Source organism: Streptopelia decaocto, assembly GCF_964273445.1.
Source record: "Streptopelia decaocto genome assembly, chromosome: 1".
Taxonomy (NCBI): domain Eukaryota; kingdom Metazoa; phylum Chordata; class Aves; order Columbiformes; family Columbidae; genus Streptopelia; species Streptopelia decaocto.
Genome location: NC_138663.1, coordinates 186,392,854 through 186,412,000, shown reverse-complemented (window position 1 = coordinate 186,412,000; position 19,147 = coordinate 186,392,854). Strand labels below are relative to the sequence as shown.

General features: G+C 41.5%; 1 protein-coding gene across 1 annotated transcript in view; it reads right to left on the bottom strand.

The window, feature by feature from the left end:
* Nucleotides 1–17,512, bottom strand: part of DCLK1 (doublecortin like kinase 1) — a 238,754-nt gene extending 221,242 nt beyond the window's left edge. Inside the window, exons 1-3 of the mRNA XM_082047893.1 lie at nt 17,459–17,512; nt 13,799–14,187; nt 1,400–1,746 (exon numbers count right to left, since the gene is read on the bottom strand). Coding sequence (XP_081904019.1) covers nt 1,400–1,746; nt 13,799–14,174 — 723 coding nt within the window. The 5' untranslated portion in view covers nt 14,175–14,187; nt 17,459–17,512. The remainder of the gene's footprint in view (nt 1–1,399; nt 1,747–13,798; nt 14,188–17,458) is intronic.
* Between the last annotated feature and the right edge of the window lie 1,635 nt (nt 17,513–19,147).

Below are 19,147 nucleotides of genomic sequence, written 5' to 3'. Positions count from 1 at the left end.
AGTCACAGTAACAGGATCATTACAGGCACGTACACAGTCATCAAGAACTCAACTACTGTCTGTGACTGGTGTCAGAGGTTATCAATACAAAACAGCAGATGGAAGGACCTTTTGGTCAATCCAGACTTGGCCCTGATTTGAACGAGTGCCCTGAATAAGCAGCTTTTCCATTAACCAGCCCTCCCCAAGATCAGAGGGTGCTGCTGTAGCTGTTTCCAGAGCTGTGCTGCACATCAAACCCAGTAACTGCAGACATGTTAGTAGCACCACTGGATCTAGCAGACCGAGTATTTTCCTGCATCAAGCATATTCTGCATCATGTCCTGACAGCTACAATATTAGCTGTATATCTGTAAACCATTGAACCTAGAATCTGGAAAACACAGCCATATTACAGCAGAAATATCTTGGTCCCCAGCAGCTTCTAGCTTCTCAGACTGCTCGCTCATCTTTCTACCCACATTTTATACCTCTATCATTTCTTCAGTTTAATAAGTTACATTTGTAAATGCAAGTATCTGCCTTATTTCTCTAGAGTCACCATTGCTCTAAATCAATTCAGGTCATGCTGAAATTAGCCTTGCCCTTCACCAGGTTAACAGCTTCTCCAGTTTTTCTATAATTAATACATGTCCGTAGATAAATTACAAATAAAGTAAAAGACAAAAAAGAAGTAGGATTACTCCGTAATATTTTTTCTTGTCCCTCTAACCCCAAGTTCAGTAAAAAGCCTCTCAAAATCTCACCCTACCACAATTTAATAAGTCAGCAAAAAAGAGACACTGCTTGAATGTATGTCACAGAAAAAATAATATGTAACCTACAAGAAACTCTTCAATAAATGTGGGCACCACATATAACCCTACCTGCTTTCCTGCAAAAGGGAAAAAGCTCACTCATTTTTTAAGTTTGCACGTTCTTGATAATCCGTTCTAGCTGCACTAAGACTTATTGTTTGGTCACTCTGGACAGCAGTAGTCCTGCATTTATCATGGTGGAATGTGTCCTCACTGTTTGTTCTCACAGTTTATGGAAAGGCAAGTATAAGGACTCACAAAACTGCTGCAAGAAAGAGCTGAAATAAGTTAACAGAATGAGGTTCTTTAAAATTACACCCTTCATCCTACATTTCCGGCATGCAGAGCCAAAACCACATCACACTTTCGACTGACAGATTTAGAGCTATTATTTATCATAAATGGCAAGAACATCACTGAGGCCAAGTAATGCTTCATGATACATTCCTGAACTGCTCACAGATTTTAAGTACGCTATAAGCAGTGGAAGGCTTGCTTCTATGTCCTAGAAAAAAAGTAATTTTTTACTAATGTGCTATTCTCTTCCTTTTGGAAAACTACATTTTCTTCATGCTGAGAAAGATCATAATGAAAATTCTTACCTGTTTTCCATCTAGTGTGTATAAGCGTTTAACCACCCCCGAATCCAGTTTGATGGCATCAGTTATATCAGTGAGAACCTGTTCAAATGAATGTGCTGTCTTCTTGTTGAGCAGAATCCGGACTGCTTTCCGTGGTTTCACTCCGCTCCTGATGATAGTGACTAGTTTAGGCCTAATGAAATCCTTATTCTCTTTTGCATCTGGAGTACCTCCTTTAGCAGTGGCGAGAGACGGCACTGAACGAGAAGTAGAAGTTGTCTTAACATTCACTGACCAGTTTGGGTTTACATTCTTAGTGTACTCCAGTTTCTTGAAGGGTTCTATGGAACCACATACATAGCTTTCCCCTGTCAAAACAAAAATGTCAGACCAGTAAGTCAGATTGGAGAAGGGAGGAAAAACAAACAAACAGGAAAGTAGAAATCTAATTAAATTATTAAACATTATTCTTATCATTCTTGATCTACAGCATATAAAATATTGATCTCTTCCCTTCTCAGATGCTACAAACTATAAAATAACTTTTAAAGATCACTCGTCAGCTAACCACTCAGAAAATGCTGTTAAAAAAAATCCTTGAAAGTAGCAGTTTTCTTTTCAGAAAACACCATCTGCAGTGGGAATCACTGCTGTCAGTAAGTGGTGTTCATATCTAATCAGCTGCCCAGCCCCAGCGCATTATCACAGTAGTCCCAAACCCTTCATGCTTAAATGGCCCGCTCCTAACAAAACAGTGGGCCCCAAACACTTCAGAGGAAATAAAATGAAACATTATCAAAAAATATAGGTTACAAATAGCTTTCTATAAGAGGTGGACGAAAGTGTCAGAGGAGATTTGTTAACACTTGACTATTTAAAGTCTTAAGTAGCATAAACCCAGGATACGTCTAGGCAACAAATCTCACTGTATTATTCTACTGACTCAATATCTAATATGGGTGGGAAAGGAAGGCAAAGAGTAGTAATTACAGAGTCCTTCTCACAACAAATAGACCATATTTTAAAGAATAAAAAAAATAGTGTGTAGCTTGTATTTCTATTGGAACACTGTCTACAATAAAATATTTTTACAATTACGATAACCACATTTTCTGGAGAACTATAATATAACATGACCAGAAAACACCAGCATGTCTCTGCTCATTAATACCTTAATCCTGTTCAGCTGCAGGCTGCTGCAAAAAAGGGGCACCTGCTTGGGTGTTCCCAACCTCTCCCTTAGGCTTGATTGGGTGACTGCACTGCCAGTCATACAGGGTGAGTTGGATCACTTTGCTGATCTGATTGAACATAACAAAGACAATACTAATTTTGCAATAAGCTGCTCCAGTTCACCCTCTGGCTGAACAAAATAATAATAAAAAATATAATAAAAAAGAATCACAATACCAGATGAAGCAAGACCACACCTTCTGGCAGCCTGCAGTTAAACTTCATTAGAAATAATTCAAAATCTTATCCTGAAGAATACCACAAAAATATCCAAGATGCTTTAATTATTCTGGGTTCAATGTGTCGCAACAGCATAGAGGTCTTCATGTTAGCAGTTTAGCCCAAGATATTAAAATAAAAACAGGACAAAACACTGATGTACCTCCTATGCCAAAAAGCACATAAGAACCAAAGATTTTCCTAATGATCCTTACCCTAAGGAAACAGACCTCATAGTTCAACAGTTGAAAGAAAAGCAGGTATTTAAATTCTACTCCTGGACACAAATTTTAAGGTTTCAGGGCACCAAACACAACCCCACAGACAAAGCAGCACACAAGGAATGCTGGCAGACATACAGAGTTAGCACAGTGCAGGGATCCACAGTGGGGGGATCCACTGGGACATGAGGCCCTGGATGCCACAGAAGTTCAAGTCTGTTGGTGTGATGCTCCAAAGCTGGGACAGTAAAACACTGTGCAGCAATTATCAGAAAGGCAGTGGAAGGACTCAGAAGACAAAGAAGTCAGAGCAACATGTGAAGATGGATCACTGAGCAGAAAAGATAACGACAGATGACACCAAGTTGGGCAGGCGTGTTGATCTGCTAAAGCGTAGGAAGGTTTTACAGAGGAATCTGGACAGGCTGGATCATTGAGCTGAGGCCAACTGTATGAAGTTTAACAAGGCCAAGTGCCAAGTCCTGCACTTGGGTCACAACAACCCCAGGCAGCGCTACAGGCTTGGAGAAGAGTGGTTGGAAAGCTGCCTGGAGGAAAGGGATCTGGGGCTGTTGATTGACAGATGGCTGAACGTGAGCCAGCAGTGTGCCTAGGTGGCCAAAAAGGCCAACAGCATCCTGGCTTGTATCAGCAATAGTGGCCAGCAGGACTAGAGAAGTGATTGTGCCACTGTACTTAGCACTGGTGAGGCTGCACCTCAAATCCCATGTTGGGTTTTGGGCCCCTCACTACAAGACATTGAGGTGCTGGACAGAGTTCAGAGAAGGGCAGTAAAGCTGGTGAGTGGCCTGAAGCACAAGTTTTATGAGGAGTGGCTGAGGGAACTGGGGTTGTTTAGCCTGCAGAAAAGGAGGCTGGGGGAAGACTTTATCGCTGTCTACAACTACCTGAAAGGAGATTGTAGCATGGAGGGTGTTGGTCTTTCTCCCAAGTAACAAGTGATAGGATGAGAGGAAATGGCTTCAAGTTGCGCAAGGGGAGGGTTAGACTGGATATTAGGAACCATTTTTTTATGGAAAGGATTGTCAGGCATTGGAACAGACTGCCCAGGGACGTGGTGGAGTCACTGTCCCTGGAGGTGTTTAAAAGACATGTAGATAGGTTCTCAGGGACATGGTTCAGTAGTGGACTTGGCAGGGCTGGGTTTATGATTGGACTTGATAATCTTACGGGTCTTTTCTAGCCTAAATAGTTCTACGATTCTATAAATGCACTGAGAGCATATGATCAAGCAAGAACCAGAAAAAGACCTTTGGTTTTGATTGTTTTTTGGTTGTTTACATTTTCCAAAAGAATTCTTTTAAAGCAGAAAAAAAAATACAGAGCAGGAGATTAAGTAAAACATTCCAGTGTTTACTGATCATCCTATGAATTCAAGTTAATCTGCACTTTGCAGTAACATTTAGTGTTAAGAAAGGAATCTGAGATGGAATGCTTACATCAGCCTTACAAGAGACAAAAGTAAGCCCTTCCTTTTACCTATGGTATATATGGGAGGGTTATTTATATATATATAGTAACATCAGAACAGAAAGGCTTAGCTGCAATAACGATCCAAGAGTAATCAAACAGTCCATATTCTCTTTTATCCATGTTCCTGTCCTATATTTTTATCACTAGCTACTCAATTACTACAAGGTCAGAATGCATCCACACCACCATATCCATAAAATTAAAAAGTTTTAAAAAACATTAATAGTATTTTGTAAGGAAAAAATAATCAAATATCCTACTATGAATATGACTGCACTCAATAATTAGCTATTCTATAAAATACTTTGCAGAAGTCTCCTTCGGAAATTTTTAAACAAAATCTATTATCTCCACTTGTGTTTGCTATAAGACCTAAAATCCACCAGCAAATTCTTCTGAGCAGGAGGAGTAAATATCAGATTTTCAGGTTCAGTGTTTTTGGAGAAATTTTTCAGTTTAGTTGCATGAAAAAACAATTATTCCTTTAAAAACAAGTTTTCGTATTAAAACTCACTTCTCAAAGAGTAGGTGCATAAACAAATGGCCATGCATGTTGAACCCATAATATTTACATTACTTTCTTGTTTACATTTACTTTATTAAGAACTCTTTTGGTGCCCCTTCTTGAAAGGATAGCTTTCCACATGATTTTTAATATCAGCTATAAAGGTCAGCTGGGTTCCATGTAGCATTTAAGAGCACATGTCAGCTCTTTATTACAAAAGTAATTTTGTGTATACGACCATCAGATTGTTTTCCCTTTGTTCATTTCCAACAGTACTACATCAATAAAATATTTGCACCAAGATATATTTGCCTTCCTTGAAGAGGCTCATATTTAGCTACAGAATATCTTGCAGGTATACAAGGCCTTCTAAGATGAAATATATTTAGTAAGAGCTATTTTAGATAGCAAAACAGAAATACAGAAAATTCTTCCATAATGCTGGTATTTAAGACTGTTTCTACTTCAAGCAAAGTGCTAGGGCTTATAAACCTTCAGGAATGTTAGCCAAGGACACCAGTTCTCATTCACAGGGGTCCTTAGAATCAGGACTGTAAGAATAAAAACTAAAAGGACAAAACCCCTATGTCCTAGAAGTGTCTTTTATCTGATGCTAAGATCAGTAAACCCTGCTTTATGGTGACATCCAGCACATTGTAGGTGCTCAAAACACTATAAACCTAAATCCAAGCTTAAATTTCCTGAATGTGGGACCCACCCTCATAGAAGACAGAAATTTAAATGTCTAATCCAATCCGTTAGCATCCATGGTGTCTGTAAACAGAGGAAATCTCAAAGGACAAAAAGCTTTCAACTAGGATTTTCATCCTCACTTCTTTCTCAGTTACCTGAAGGAGGGAAGACGGCAAAGAAGTTTCACAAGTAGCATGATTTACTAGTCCAACAAAACCACCTTCTGCCTTAGCAATTGCTTCCTCACCATGACTATCAGGAGATGACACAGGTTTATTTTTTTTTCCAGTTTCTATTTTTTGCAACATTTGGCTATAACTGCTGTGCAGACTACAGACTCACTCCTGTGACTTGTGCCTGTAGGGAGACAGAAGCTGTGATCTGCAGATATCCAACACCAGCAGCAAGTTGCTTTCTCCAGCTCCAGAGCACCAGAAAAACACATCTGCATGAGTAATCCCACTGAGAACCATCAGCTCTTACTCTGGGTCAAGCCTAAGCACAAATACAGCCCACAAACATCAGCTTTGACTAACCGGCAGCTCGAGAAAGAAACTGACCATCTCCATATACTGGAATTGTAACAGAACACTTGTTGAAGAAAGAATCTTTGGAGATGCTGGATTAAACAAAATAATAGGAAAGACAGCTCACCGAAAATGTCTGTTAGACTGCAGCTCCCCAGGAGAGGGGAGTGAGGGTTTCACAGTGCAATCAGCTGCCACTAATGAAATTTTGACTCCATTACACTATCAATAGCCATCAGAAAAAAAAAAAAAAAGGGAGACAACTCAGCTGTTTGGAGATATCTGACATGTACGGAAAAAATTAATTACTAAATGTTAGGAAGTGTTCCCTTCTTGACCCCCGCCTCCTCACAGCAACAGTGCAAATGAAGAGCAAGTTACCTTAACCTTTAAAAAAAAAAAAAAAAAAATGCCTGTTTGCCAGTTTTGAACCAGTAATCCTACAATTTAAATTATGCAACTGCTCAACACTTCAGGAAATCCCACGTGAAAAAATTAAAATAAATCTTAGCATTGAGAAGCTAATCAGAAAGCTAATCATGTAGGACAGATCCCAAAACACAGTTTATGCTTAAAATTTTTTTTTTTTTTTAAAGACACAAAAACCTACTACCTGCAGTTACACACCTGTCCAAATTCAACGCATCTGAACCACTAGAGCCATGTAACACTCAAGGATAGTTCTTATAGATCATGACAGAATTTCATTACATGCTTCATGTATGTAATGTAATTTAAAAAATAATATCTGTGTACAAGGTGGCTGCTAAGGAGACACTGAATCACTGCCTGTAAGTACTGGGGCTTTCCTGATGCAAATGTTTGATTCCTTCTTTGGCATATTGGTATTAGCAGTCAGTTTCCTTCCTTTTGCTTGCTGATATCCTCACTACAAGGCATTATCTCTTAAAAGGGATTATTTCAATTGTTTTTCTGTGCTAAAGGTGACCGGGCCTAAAATAGCTTCATAAAGAAGCTAGCTGGTCTTAAAAACCCTGGAGAAGGAATGAAGAACCTGTTTGAGCCATGCATGCAGAGGGAGAACAAGCAAACCCTTTGTGAGGCAGCAGGACCGCCAATTTATCGAAAACAGTGTTGATTCCTTGTAGGAGAGTATTTATGAGGAAAGCAGAGTTAATTCACGAGCCCACCAGATCTGGAGGAGCTGCCAGTAACTGCACATTGTGGTTGGTGCTGGGGCATCCTAGTGAGGCTGGTCAGTGCAGCCGTCACTCACTGTGGTCCACTTCCCCCAACAGACGGGGCAATAAACAGATGAAGAGAAGAGGAAAAGCCCGGCACCCCCAGCATCCCGTGCAATAGGCACACCTGCCCTTCTTCACCTCCACCCTTTGGTTTTGTACATGCTAAAGGCAGAAAACCAATCTCTTGGGGGAAAGGACAAAGAGTTCTGACTATCCCTCAGCACACAGATCAGAGATTGCAAAAGAAGGATGACCTGAATATAAGTTACTACCTGATAGGTCCCAAATGTGTTTGTTAATAGAGCAATAACCTACTTAAACTACATTACTGCTGCCCTGTCTTTCTGCAGTGTTTGAAAAAATGCAACAGTGCAAAAGAGATGGAGCATCTATAGGAGGTCTGACCTACTCATGTTGACACGTAGCAATCAGATGCACCAGAAACTTTAAATCAGATATCCTCAGATCTTTCAAATGACTTTTTCACACATCATCCTTTCTGCTCAGCTCAAACTAAAAATGCTTTTTTTCCTCATCAAAAGCCAAGTGAAAAAATAAAGACATACTTCTTCCTCCTCTGCCCCCCCCAACTTCCACAGTTTTGCTACAAGCAAGACAGACATTGGACACACTTAAAATAACTGGGAAGCACCTAGAATAGGAAACCATGGGATCTTCCAAGAAGTTGTTAAGAAGGACACAGTGTGAATCAACTGGCTAATGGATTAATCTTCTCAAATTTATGAAATCAAATAATCAAATAAACAGTGCCAGAACAACCCTCTACCATTTTATGCAAGAGGATTATTCAGCTGTTTGTTTATTAAACAATATAAGGATTGCAGGCAATTCTGCCACAGGATCCAGTCCAAGTTTCACTAACTTCGATAGCCCTGGATCAAGTCCATGGTAAATATCCAGTGTAAATTCAACCCTCTAAACAAATGTCCACATAGCGTCAGCTCTACCAAAAAAAATAAACAGATGCTTTAATATTATTATTTTGAAAGCATATTACATATGCATACAAATCTTGCCAGCCCATAAATTCCCAGCTGCTGAGGTAGAATTGACTTAGAAAAAAGAGCATTAGCTCCAGAGCGCATCAGAGACCACATTATCAGTTCCTACAGTCTGGCTTGGCTGGGCTACTCATTGGCACCACTGGAGAGGGTGGCAGAGCCAAGGAGGCAGCAGTAGTAGCAGGTAGAGAGGGAAACACTGAGACGAGGGAAACGAGGTGATAGTGGGAGCAGCAAGAACCACATACAAAGTCAGGAACACTGTCATAGCCCATCAAAGCAAAGAAACACTGCCTTTTGAACACTCGACAGGCAGGGAACTCCTTTGCTGCATCTGCCTATACTTCAGTAAAGCCTTTGACACCATATCCCACAGCATTCTCCTGGAGAATCTGACAGCTCATGGCCTGGATGGGTGTCTCTGCAATGGATAAAGAACTGCCTGGAGGGCTGGGCCCAAAGAGTTGTGGTGAACAGAGTCAAATGCAGTTGGCAGCTGGTCATGAGTGGTGTTCCCCAGAGCTCCATACTGGGGCCAGTACTGTTTGATCTCTTTATCAATGATCTGGATGAGGGAATTGAGGGCACCCTTAGTAAGTGTAGAGACAACATCAAGTTGGGTGGGAGTGTTGGTCTGTTAAAGGGTAGAAAGGCTCCATAGAGGAATCTGGACTGGCTGGATCAATGGAGTCAGGTCAATTTTATGGGGTATAACAAGGCCAAGTGCTGGGTCCTGCACTTGGGTCAAAACAACCCCAGGCAGCGCTACAGGCTCAGGAATAGTGGCTGGAAAGCTGCCTGGCAGAGATGGATCAGGGGGTGTTGATTGACATCTGGTTGAACATGAGCCAGCAGTGTGCCCAGGTGCCCAAAAAAGGCCAACAGCATCCTGGCTTGTATCAGCAATAGTGTGGCCAGAAGGACTGGAGAAGTGATTGTCCCCCTGTACTCAGCACTGGTGAGGCCCCACCTCAAATACTGTATTCAGTTTTGGGTCCCTCACTACAAACAAAGACAGGCTGTATAGCCTGGAGAAATGGAGGCTGAGGGGAGACGTCATCATTCTCTACAGCTACCTGGAAGGAGGTTGTAGTGAGGTGGGTGTTGGTCTCTTCTCCCAAGTAACAAGTGATAGAAAGAGAAGAAATGGCCTCAAGTTGCTCTAGAGGAGGTTAAGACTGGATTTCAGGAAAAATTTCTTCATGGAAAGGGTTATCAGGCATTGGAACAGGCTGACCAGGGAGGTGGTTGAGTCGCCATCCCTGGAGGTGTTTAAAAGACCTACAGATGAGGTTCTTCGTGATGTGGTTTAGTGACAATGTTAGTTTAACCGTTGTACTCAATCTGGAGGGTCTTTTCCAACCAAAGTGATTTTGTTATTCTTTGAACATGAACTGCCTGCCTCCACCCGCAAGAGCCTTCTCACAGTCCTCATGTGAGGCATCATCTCCTCTGCCACTGCAGTGAGGCTCGCATCTCTCAAGAATTATTAGGTAGTTACTACCATTACCAGATTTTAAAATTGGTATACCTGTGCTCTTTCAAACTGCTCCTTCAATGAGAATTACAGCTCTGAGATAATCTCAGAGAGATATTAGTTTTTCTTCTTCAGGTTATTCCTTAAACCATTTTTGATATTATACCCACGCAAAACATGTGCGCACACATACAAATCTTTACAATAGTTTGGCAGTGCACCCAATATTGGCATATTTTTTCCAGTACTTTCTCATCCATCTTGTGGTTTGGGGTTTTTTGGTTTGTCTTTGATTGCCAGTTCTCTGCTGTAGGGTTCATCTTTTGTGGTAGGTATTGTGGAAACCTAAAATAATTGATTCTGGTTCATACTCAAGACTCTGTGGTAATATTATTACAAAAATTAATATAAAAGGGATGCAGTTCTGGCTATGGATTGATTCTGTGGTCTTTGTTCCACATAGCATGACCTTGGGAGTAAAAATTATAAATAACACTCTTTGTTTCAGAGTTATCATGCTCATTTACAACCTATTACTGTTCCTGTTACACTGTTCAAAGGTAATTTGGGGGTAAGAACCATCTGTCCATCTGTGCCTTCAGCTTTAAAGAAGGCACGCTTTGGAAAAGCAAAAGGCGTTTAGTCCTTTCCTGAGACTTTGTTTGCATCTAGACAATTTAGCCTTAAGAGCAACTTCATCTTTATTGTTTCTAACATGCTTTGATTATATGTCATACCTAGGGAATAAAGTCATTCTGTATTTGGAAACCATTCTTTAAAGGTAAGATAGTCCAGGTCTGACAAAGAGAAGGTAATCTGAATCTATTGCATTATTTCCTTCATCTAAGGTGACAGAAGAAGAGTTACAGAGCATGTAACACTTTTTACAATAGTGTTATCAAATTTCAACAAATCTCACAGGCCCCAAGTCAAAAAAACAAACAAACAAACAAAAATCCCAAACAAACTATGAAAGTCCTTAGTTTCAAACAAAGGGAAAATGCATCCATGCACCTCAAAATTACTTATAGCACCAGCATCCACCCCCACCAACTTTGAACTGTATGCAGGACAGAACTAAATATTACTGAAACAAAACAGATCCTTTACAATCTTTGTTCCTTTGGGACTATCTTTCATGCAGTTCTATGTATTTAGCCATGGGATGAAAGACAGTGGCTGCTGCCTTGTTTCCCCCAGGAGCTAGTTACTTCTCTGTCTTCATGTACCATATGGGAAGATAAGAGCATAGTAACTTCCTCAAAGGCATAAAGGCAAAAAATACCACCAAATCAAGGCCTTACACATTTACCTTACAATGCAATTGTTAAAATCAATGCCAAAAAAAAAAAAAAAATCTAAATTCATAAATCTCATTAAATTAATTCAAACGGTAAGGGAATAATCTCATCATAGCAAACATGACAAAAAGCAATGCTTTGTATTTCAATAGTTTGAGCACAAATGTCATTTGGCAAGAGGCAAAAATCAAGTGATTTTCCAGCTATTTAAACACAAAGCACAGCTTCAAGCTAATTAATACTGTAGCAGACTAGCCAAACTCTAATAAATTTGTGCAGTAAAGAGTGAAAGGACCTTACATAAAAACCATCACCGAGCTAATAATATGTGAACCTGTGCTCTACAGTGAAGCTCAACAAGGGTAACAGAACAAAATAACCCATTTTGCAGTTTTATACAAATAAACAGAAGCCCACTTTCAGGCAGAACAAGGATATAGCTCTCTACTTGCACACAAAAACTAATGTCTGCAAATCCCAGTGTTAATGGCATAAGAAAATAAAACTGTCCAACTTAAACTATACACAGGAAGAGAGGATGTGTTCACCGAGAAGGTAAGGAAGAAAGTCCCACAGAACTAAAAAAATCCTAAAGCCCTTTAAAATAAAACTTATGTTTTGTCATTCATTTTGACTGACTGATTTATAACTGGAATTATTCTTCTCTAGGATGCTGAAATAAATCAGTCTTATAGGTTGCTGAATTTATTTCTGCTTTCAGTTCTTTCTTTTCAAAAGCTGATTCTGACTGGCAGCAAAAGACTGTGCAAATCAACGTTAACATCAATGATACTTGCTTCTTGATGAGCATACCAATCAAACAAGCACAATTATTTATACTGCTACTGAGAAGAAAATGCACAAACACTGCTTTTAAACAGATGTTGATTAATATTGGTGTTTCCTCCCAGAAATTGATTTTCTCCACCAATTAAATTCTGTCCTGACAAACACAGTTCTAATTCTGCCCTGGAATTCATAACATTGATCTTAAGACCAGTTTCTTTTCCATTTCCCTAAACCTATGGTTCTAACCCCAAAACCCCTTACTTACATGGACAATCCCACCAATTCATTTTTTTTTTTTGAGCATCTTCGTGTTGTCTCTTACTCTCCTTTTTATGCAACGAAGATTATCAAGAATATCCTGCTCTCAAAACTTCTCCTTAAAAAGCTTTCCTCTGCTACGAGATCTAAAGCAGACAACTCAACAGTGGCTGAACACCTGCTAAACAAAGATGTGCTCCTCTTTCAGGAACCTTATTCAGCGTTACTCTTTTTTTCTTCTCTCCCCATATCACTACTCTTCTGATCCTCTTATTACATCCTGATACTGCAAGTTCTCTCACTTCGTGCTAAAAATGAAAACCATCAAGAAATTACATTCTCTGTTACAACCCTAGATTGGCTCTCCAGTGGCTATAGGTTCACTTTTCACAGGTTTGCCGTTGGCACACTGGGGCCAGAGGCAAGATGAAAGCAATGACGAAGAAATTGTTCCACCTTTATTTTCTTTGAACACAGTCAAGCACCTGCATTTAAACCTTACAGACGAAAACCAACCTCAGTTATGGCCATGTGCCTTCAGATCTTCTACATTCTGATGTTTTATACTAGGAGCTATGGCCTACACACACAAAAAGAAACCCACCGCAAGCCAGAAGCACTTTATGTTGGAAAAGCTACTTCAGCTTTTGTAAAACTTGTGAAAGGTATTATTAATATCCTAGGACTAATATTAAAATTGATTAATGCTGACAGCTTCTTTTTCCAACAAAACTATCACTGAAGGAGTGACAAATTAATTGTTGATGGGCAAATTAGCAACTACCATCTCTGATGTTTGACAGTGACCAAGACTTGTCAGTTCTGACCAAATCACTGGCAATGCTTTATACTGTAGGTATATTAGCTTTATTTGAAAACAATGTAAAGATTCCAATGGACTGGGGAAAAGGAAAAGAGAAATGCTATAGGGGAGAAAGTTTACAGTCTACCTCAACGGAACCATGGCGACAACACTGTTTTTTATCAGGTTGACTCATTCATGCCACTCCATGAGAGGACAGTATTTTACTTAAGGCATTTTTACTTGTAGGAAAGAGCTGGAGGTCTTCACTAGGTACAGATTAAAAAATAAAATAAAATAAATCTGTCAGAAGTTAATTTCATGTAGGTTTCATCAGCACCATGGACCTGGCCAAGCGTAACTGACTAAACTCTCCTTGGCATTTTCAAATATACAAGTTCAAAAGAAGCAGAAGGTGCAATTTTCAAGATCTAGGACTGTCAACACTAGGTTAACAGAAAGGGAAAGGTCAGACACTTTGAACAAGAGGGAAATAAGTAGCAAGCCAACAATATTTCATTACACAATTTAAAATATTCACAATTCTAGTTATACCATTGGAGACCCCTTCTTTATCAATAGGAACAATACCATTACTTATTTGTGGAAAACTTAAGAGATTAGGCAAAAACTGACTCAAACACAACATTACACATCCAAATCTTACTGCTGACCTTCTACTAGCTGGTCCAAGGAAGAAATCTTCTTGGAGCCATCAATCGTGTAGATTGTTCTCACTCCCTGGGGCAGATTCACGTTGTCAGAGAGAGTTCGGGTCAGATCAGCCAGGAGAGCTTCAAAGGATCTAAACCGGTCAGGGGAGATGGCATATACAATCCCTTTGAAATACCGGTCTCCATTACGATAGAAACGAACTTTCTTGGCTTTTTTCTCAGAACTCAGGGTCTGTAGAGTACGGGTTCGGTAAAAGCTGCAGTGGGCACTGTGAGTAGGGCTGGGCAAACCGTTTACCCGGGACCCCCTGCCATATCGCTGCGCTTTATCACGCTCATCAAAATGCTCCAGCTCCATATCTCTCCCAAAGGACATCTCGAAATTCAACCTAAGGGACGCACAAGAGAAGAGAAAAAGTTTAAGGAACTTACACATTTTAAGAGAGCTCTACTTTGAGACTTCATGTTTAATACATGGCACTTATAGAGGACCACTTTCCAAGTTGAGAAAAATGTTTGAATGAAAGCATGCTACAGCCCCACTTCTATTTTACAACTAACTCTCTTGCCATGCCACAAAACCTAGTTTATTAGTTAGGCTTTTATACACTGTAGAAACTCCACTCATGAAATAAACTGCTAACGGTATGCAAACATTAAGGTGTTTATTCAAATTCAGTAAGGTCTGAAAATGAGGTGACAAAGTTGAGCTACTGGAAAAAAAGAGCAAACGCATCCACTTTCTACTTTTTCTCATGTTATATTCAGGTGAAATTTGAGTTCAGTCTACCTTCTAGACGCTAAACTGTTTTTTCCAACTGTGGTCTCGAGAGGTGTCATTTCAGAAGGGCAACCAGTCATCAAACAGAAATTAAGAACTTCTCAGAGGAATAGATGTTGCAGGTTGGTGATGTGAATCAGGACTACAACTGCCAGTACATGGACTTAGTGGGTCAAGCTCCCTGTTCAAAAGTACTCACGTATTCCAAGTGCTGGTCTCCCTACAGCCTAAGCTTTGTAATAAATTATTCCTGTTGTCATTGTGCAAATACTTTGCATACTTTGAACCAACACAAGTGCTCAAGAGTCATGAAATTAGGGAAAAAAAAAAAAAAAAAAAAAAGAGGGAGACAGGAAACTAGTATTTTTCAGCAAGCAAGCTACTTCAGTGATTTATAAAATTTGATAGATTTTTTATTATTACCCTAGATCTAATATTCAAATTGATTAAGGCTGACAGTTTCTTTTGCCTACAGAACTATCACTGAAGGAGTGATAAATTCACTGTCAATGGGCAAATTGGCAATTGGTGCGGCCCATGTTTGACAGTGACAAAATCCCATCAGCTCTGACTAAACTGATAGCAGCTTTTCAATACATTTCATATAAATGGAAGTTCACATGTTCTGAAATGAAAATAAGAAAGTAGATACTTCTGTTCCTTTTTACAACCAACACAAGCCTAAATACTATAATTTGCACATTAGTCTTTAAAAATAAAAGAATAAAAATAACAAAAAGAAATAGAATGATCAAGAGATCATTAGGTTCAAAACACATTTCTTTTAATTTAGGATCCACCTAGATTTGTAGTTGTCTACAGAACAGCAAAGCACAGTAAGCTTATTTATAGCACAGATACATAGACCTCATTTAGAAGTGGTCTCATTGATTTCCAATAAAAAGAAAAAAAATAGCAAGCACAAGCTTTCTTTCAACCACTCATAATTATGTGACCATTAAGAAAAAAAAAAATATATATATATTCAGATCAGCTGTAAAACAGAGGGAGGATGCTCTTTAGGTTACAGATGTTTGTATTAAACCAACAATTATACAGCTGGACCATGATGCTGCAAAGCTGTAGGGCAGGGGTGTCAAACTCATTTTCACTGAGGGCCACACTCCTATAAATGTAGGAGTAAGTTACATTTACACAGTCCTAAAATTACATGTGGCCCTTTGAAGGCAACCACGAGGCTGATGTAGCTGTTGGTGAAAATGAGTTTGACACCCCGGCTGCAGGGGATGTGCTCAGCAACCTCTCAGAGCGGTTCCTGTGCTTGACTAGAACAGGTACCAATGGCTAAGCCCTCTCGACGGCTAACCACAGCCAGTGCCAGGCCTTGGCAGAAATTATTTATCCTGCTTTGGTTTACAGCTTACAACTTGTTTTGTTACACTGGCACAGGATCATGAGCTTTTGCATTTATGCAAGATTTATATTTGTAAATACTTCAAAGCTATCTAATGTTCATATATATAATGCAGTATGTATGTATGTGCATACATATGTATTTACATAAGAAAAAGACTAATTTCCCTGCCCAGTATACATACACTCATACACCCCATTTCAGTGAAAAGAACATTTGCCATGGCATTTCACATACACTTCTCTGTAGGTTAAATACAAAATATCACTTAGTGGCTACAGCTTAGGATCAAGATTATCCCACCAACGTTTCCATGTTAACAAAATTATGTCAATTGTTTTTTCTTCATCTCTAATTCCAGTGAGAACTTGTTATTCAGATTTAAACAATCCCAGAACTCACAATTCAGAAACTGTATCTCAAAAGCTATGGCTGTGCTAAGAAAATGGATTTTTCTTCGGTCTGCTGTTTCATTTGCTCAAGCCACCTCTCACACACACACATAAAAAAAAAAAAAAAAAAAAAAAAGAAAAACAAGTTTACATGAAGATACACTTTTTTAAGAGACTTTTAGCCCTACTAATTTTAGATGGGAGGAGGAAGAACTGCGAGTCACTGTTCTTTCTTCCACACACTTATGCATTAATCAATAATGGCTGTAATTCCAATTACGCCCTTTAAAACAGAAATAGAGCTCCCCTTAAACACCACACTCCTGCTATTTACAGAAAAGCATGTTCAAACCACAAGGTCAGAGCAGACAAAGAAATCCTAAACAATTTGATCCGATCATATATTTGTGTGTGTTTATAAATATATGCTTATATACATACAGAAAAACGAAAGGACACACCCCTGCAAAAAACACCATGCCCGATACTTCACAGCCTATACATCTGTTAAAGAATTATTTATAATGCAGGTGTGGGCGAGCAATTACATACAACAATCATACAGGCTGATTTAAAAAAATAAATAAAAATCATTCAATGATGTGAACGGGACCCAACGAAGATCATTCAGAGACCAAGGAGCAGGCAGACTATTAAGTCATTGAGGGGGGGGAAACGTGGATACATGCGGCAGCGGCTTCAATGAAAAAAAAAGGGGTTTATTCTGCTGGAGTAGTGGAAACGTGTTCGAAATACAACCAGCGGGCGGAAGGTGGCATCGAGCATTTCAGCCCCGGTGCGGTCGGGCAGCGCAGTGGGAACCGCTCGCTGACAAAAACGCGGTGCGTTCGCCTGCGGCCGCACTCCCGCAGCGCCGGGAGAGCCCCCGTGCGTTCCCCAGGCTGCCGGGCATAGCCAGCCTGGCACAGCCAGCCGCCCCCCGCCCGGAGCCCGCACCTCCCGCGCCCGCGGAAAGGGCTGCGGCGCTCGGCGGAGGCCGCCGCCCCACACAATGGGCACAGGTGCAGCGCACCGCACCGGGCGCCCGGTGGCCGCGCCCCGACAGCCACGCCGCAGCCCCCGGGCAGGAGAGGGGCGGCCCGGACGCCTACCTGTTCTCTGCAGCCTGGTGAGCACCTTCTGCCTCAGACCTGCCGGCGGGGCGCGGAGAGAAGACGGTGGTGGCGGCTCGAAGTGAGAAGCGGCCAAAAAGCAGCAGCTCCCCCCCTCCCCCCCCAGCGACCACCCGGCTTTAATCGCAGTAGTTGCCGCAGAAAGCGGCTCCGCTGCCTTTGTTACGCCTCCCCTGGCTGGAGCGCGCTGCTGGGGAGCCTGGGCTGCAGCTGCTTCGCCTTTCTTCTGCTGCTGCCGATTGCAGTGATTTGCATTAGCCCGGCCCTCATTGAGATGCGGCTCTTCACACCAGCCTCTCCCTGGCGCTCTCTCCAGAGGGCGGCGCCGCCGCCGCCGTCTCGCCCTCTCCTTTCTCCCTTTGCGGGCCCACTCTTCCCTCAGCGCCGCGGGGCAAGCGCCGCAGCCGCCCCGGCGGGTGGGAGAGGAGCCCGCTGCCCGCCTGCGGCTCCCGGCAGTCCGGGGCCGGGGGGGGAGTGGGGAAGAGGATGCGCCGGGACAGTTGGTTACGGTCCCAGTGTGCTCCCCCCGAGGTTATTTCTGGCCGCACCGCGGGTCGCTGCCCGCCCGCCGCCTCCCTCCGCCCCGGGGAGCCCCGATCGGGGCAGGGCAGTGCCTGGCGGGGGGCTGCTGCTGCCGCTCCTGCGAAGCTCTGGCCTGGCGTCCAAAAAACGCCTTTAGAAGTATTTTTACCAAATGTGTCACTTGGTGTTCCCACGAGGTGCGCATGGTCCCGAAATGCTGAGAGCCCGCTCAGTCACCAAAGCCCCATGACAGTGATCGAGTTCTGAAGGTGGCATTGACGTAGAATTCGGGTACTAGAACTGGAGTCAGGGTTCCTCACACTGCTTGCATAGTCGCAGCTGACCTTAGAGGTGACTAACCTCCATAGGTGCTACAGTTTTTGTCCTTAAGCTTCCCAGAAGATCTATTTGCCCAAAGGCATCTCAGACTTCACCTGACCGACTTGCTCCTCTTACACCAGAGTCCCTCAGGTCTTGCCAAGTCAACCTCCACACTACAATTCAGTTGTAACTGATGTTTTCTCCTCAAAGGCTTGGTTAATCTACATTTTAATATAAAAATCTTGATGGTTAAAACATTCTTGAGGTGCAGGACCTGTTTTGCTTTCCTCTGTGCAACAAAGACTTCAACTCTCTCAGGTAAACAGCCCACAGTCCAGGGGGACATGGAAGGGAAGAAAACACATTCTGTCCCTTCTGTTGAAGCTGCTCCACTTTGTACTCTGAAAGAATTAAAAATGCATTAGACCAGAGACAGGGAATTAGTCTGTAACCTCCTGGTTATGGCACTCAGTTGGGAAGGACAAAAGATGGCTTTGTGTGTCTGTATTACAGACAATTTATGTGTTTTATATCCATAAATCCAGAAACAATCAGTGGAGCAGGGACTTAAGCCCAGGGTGCCCTTCTCCCAGTGATAGACCTCTAATCAGAACAGAGGCTCCTGCTTAATCTGTTTGATGGCAAACAAAGCCTTCAGCCTACAAAAACTGTAAGAGGCTCAAAAGAAGAAGGGGACAGAGCTCTCCACTTCTGTTTTACTCCCCTAGAGTAGTCCACAGACAGGCTCTTAGGAGACAGGAGATTCCCTGAAGGAGAAGAATTAATTGATGCTGTGTCTTCATCATTCTGAAGTTCTTTAATCAC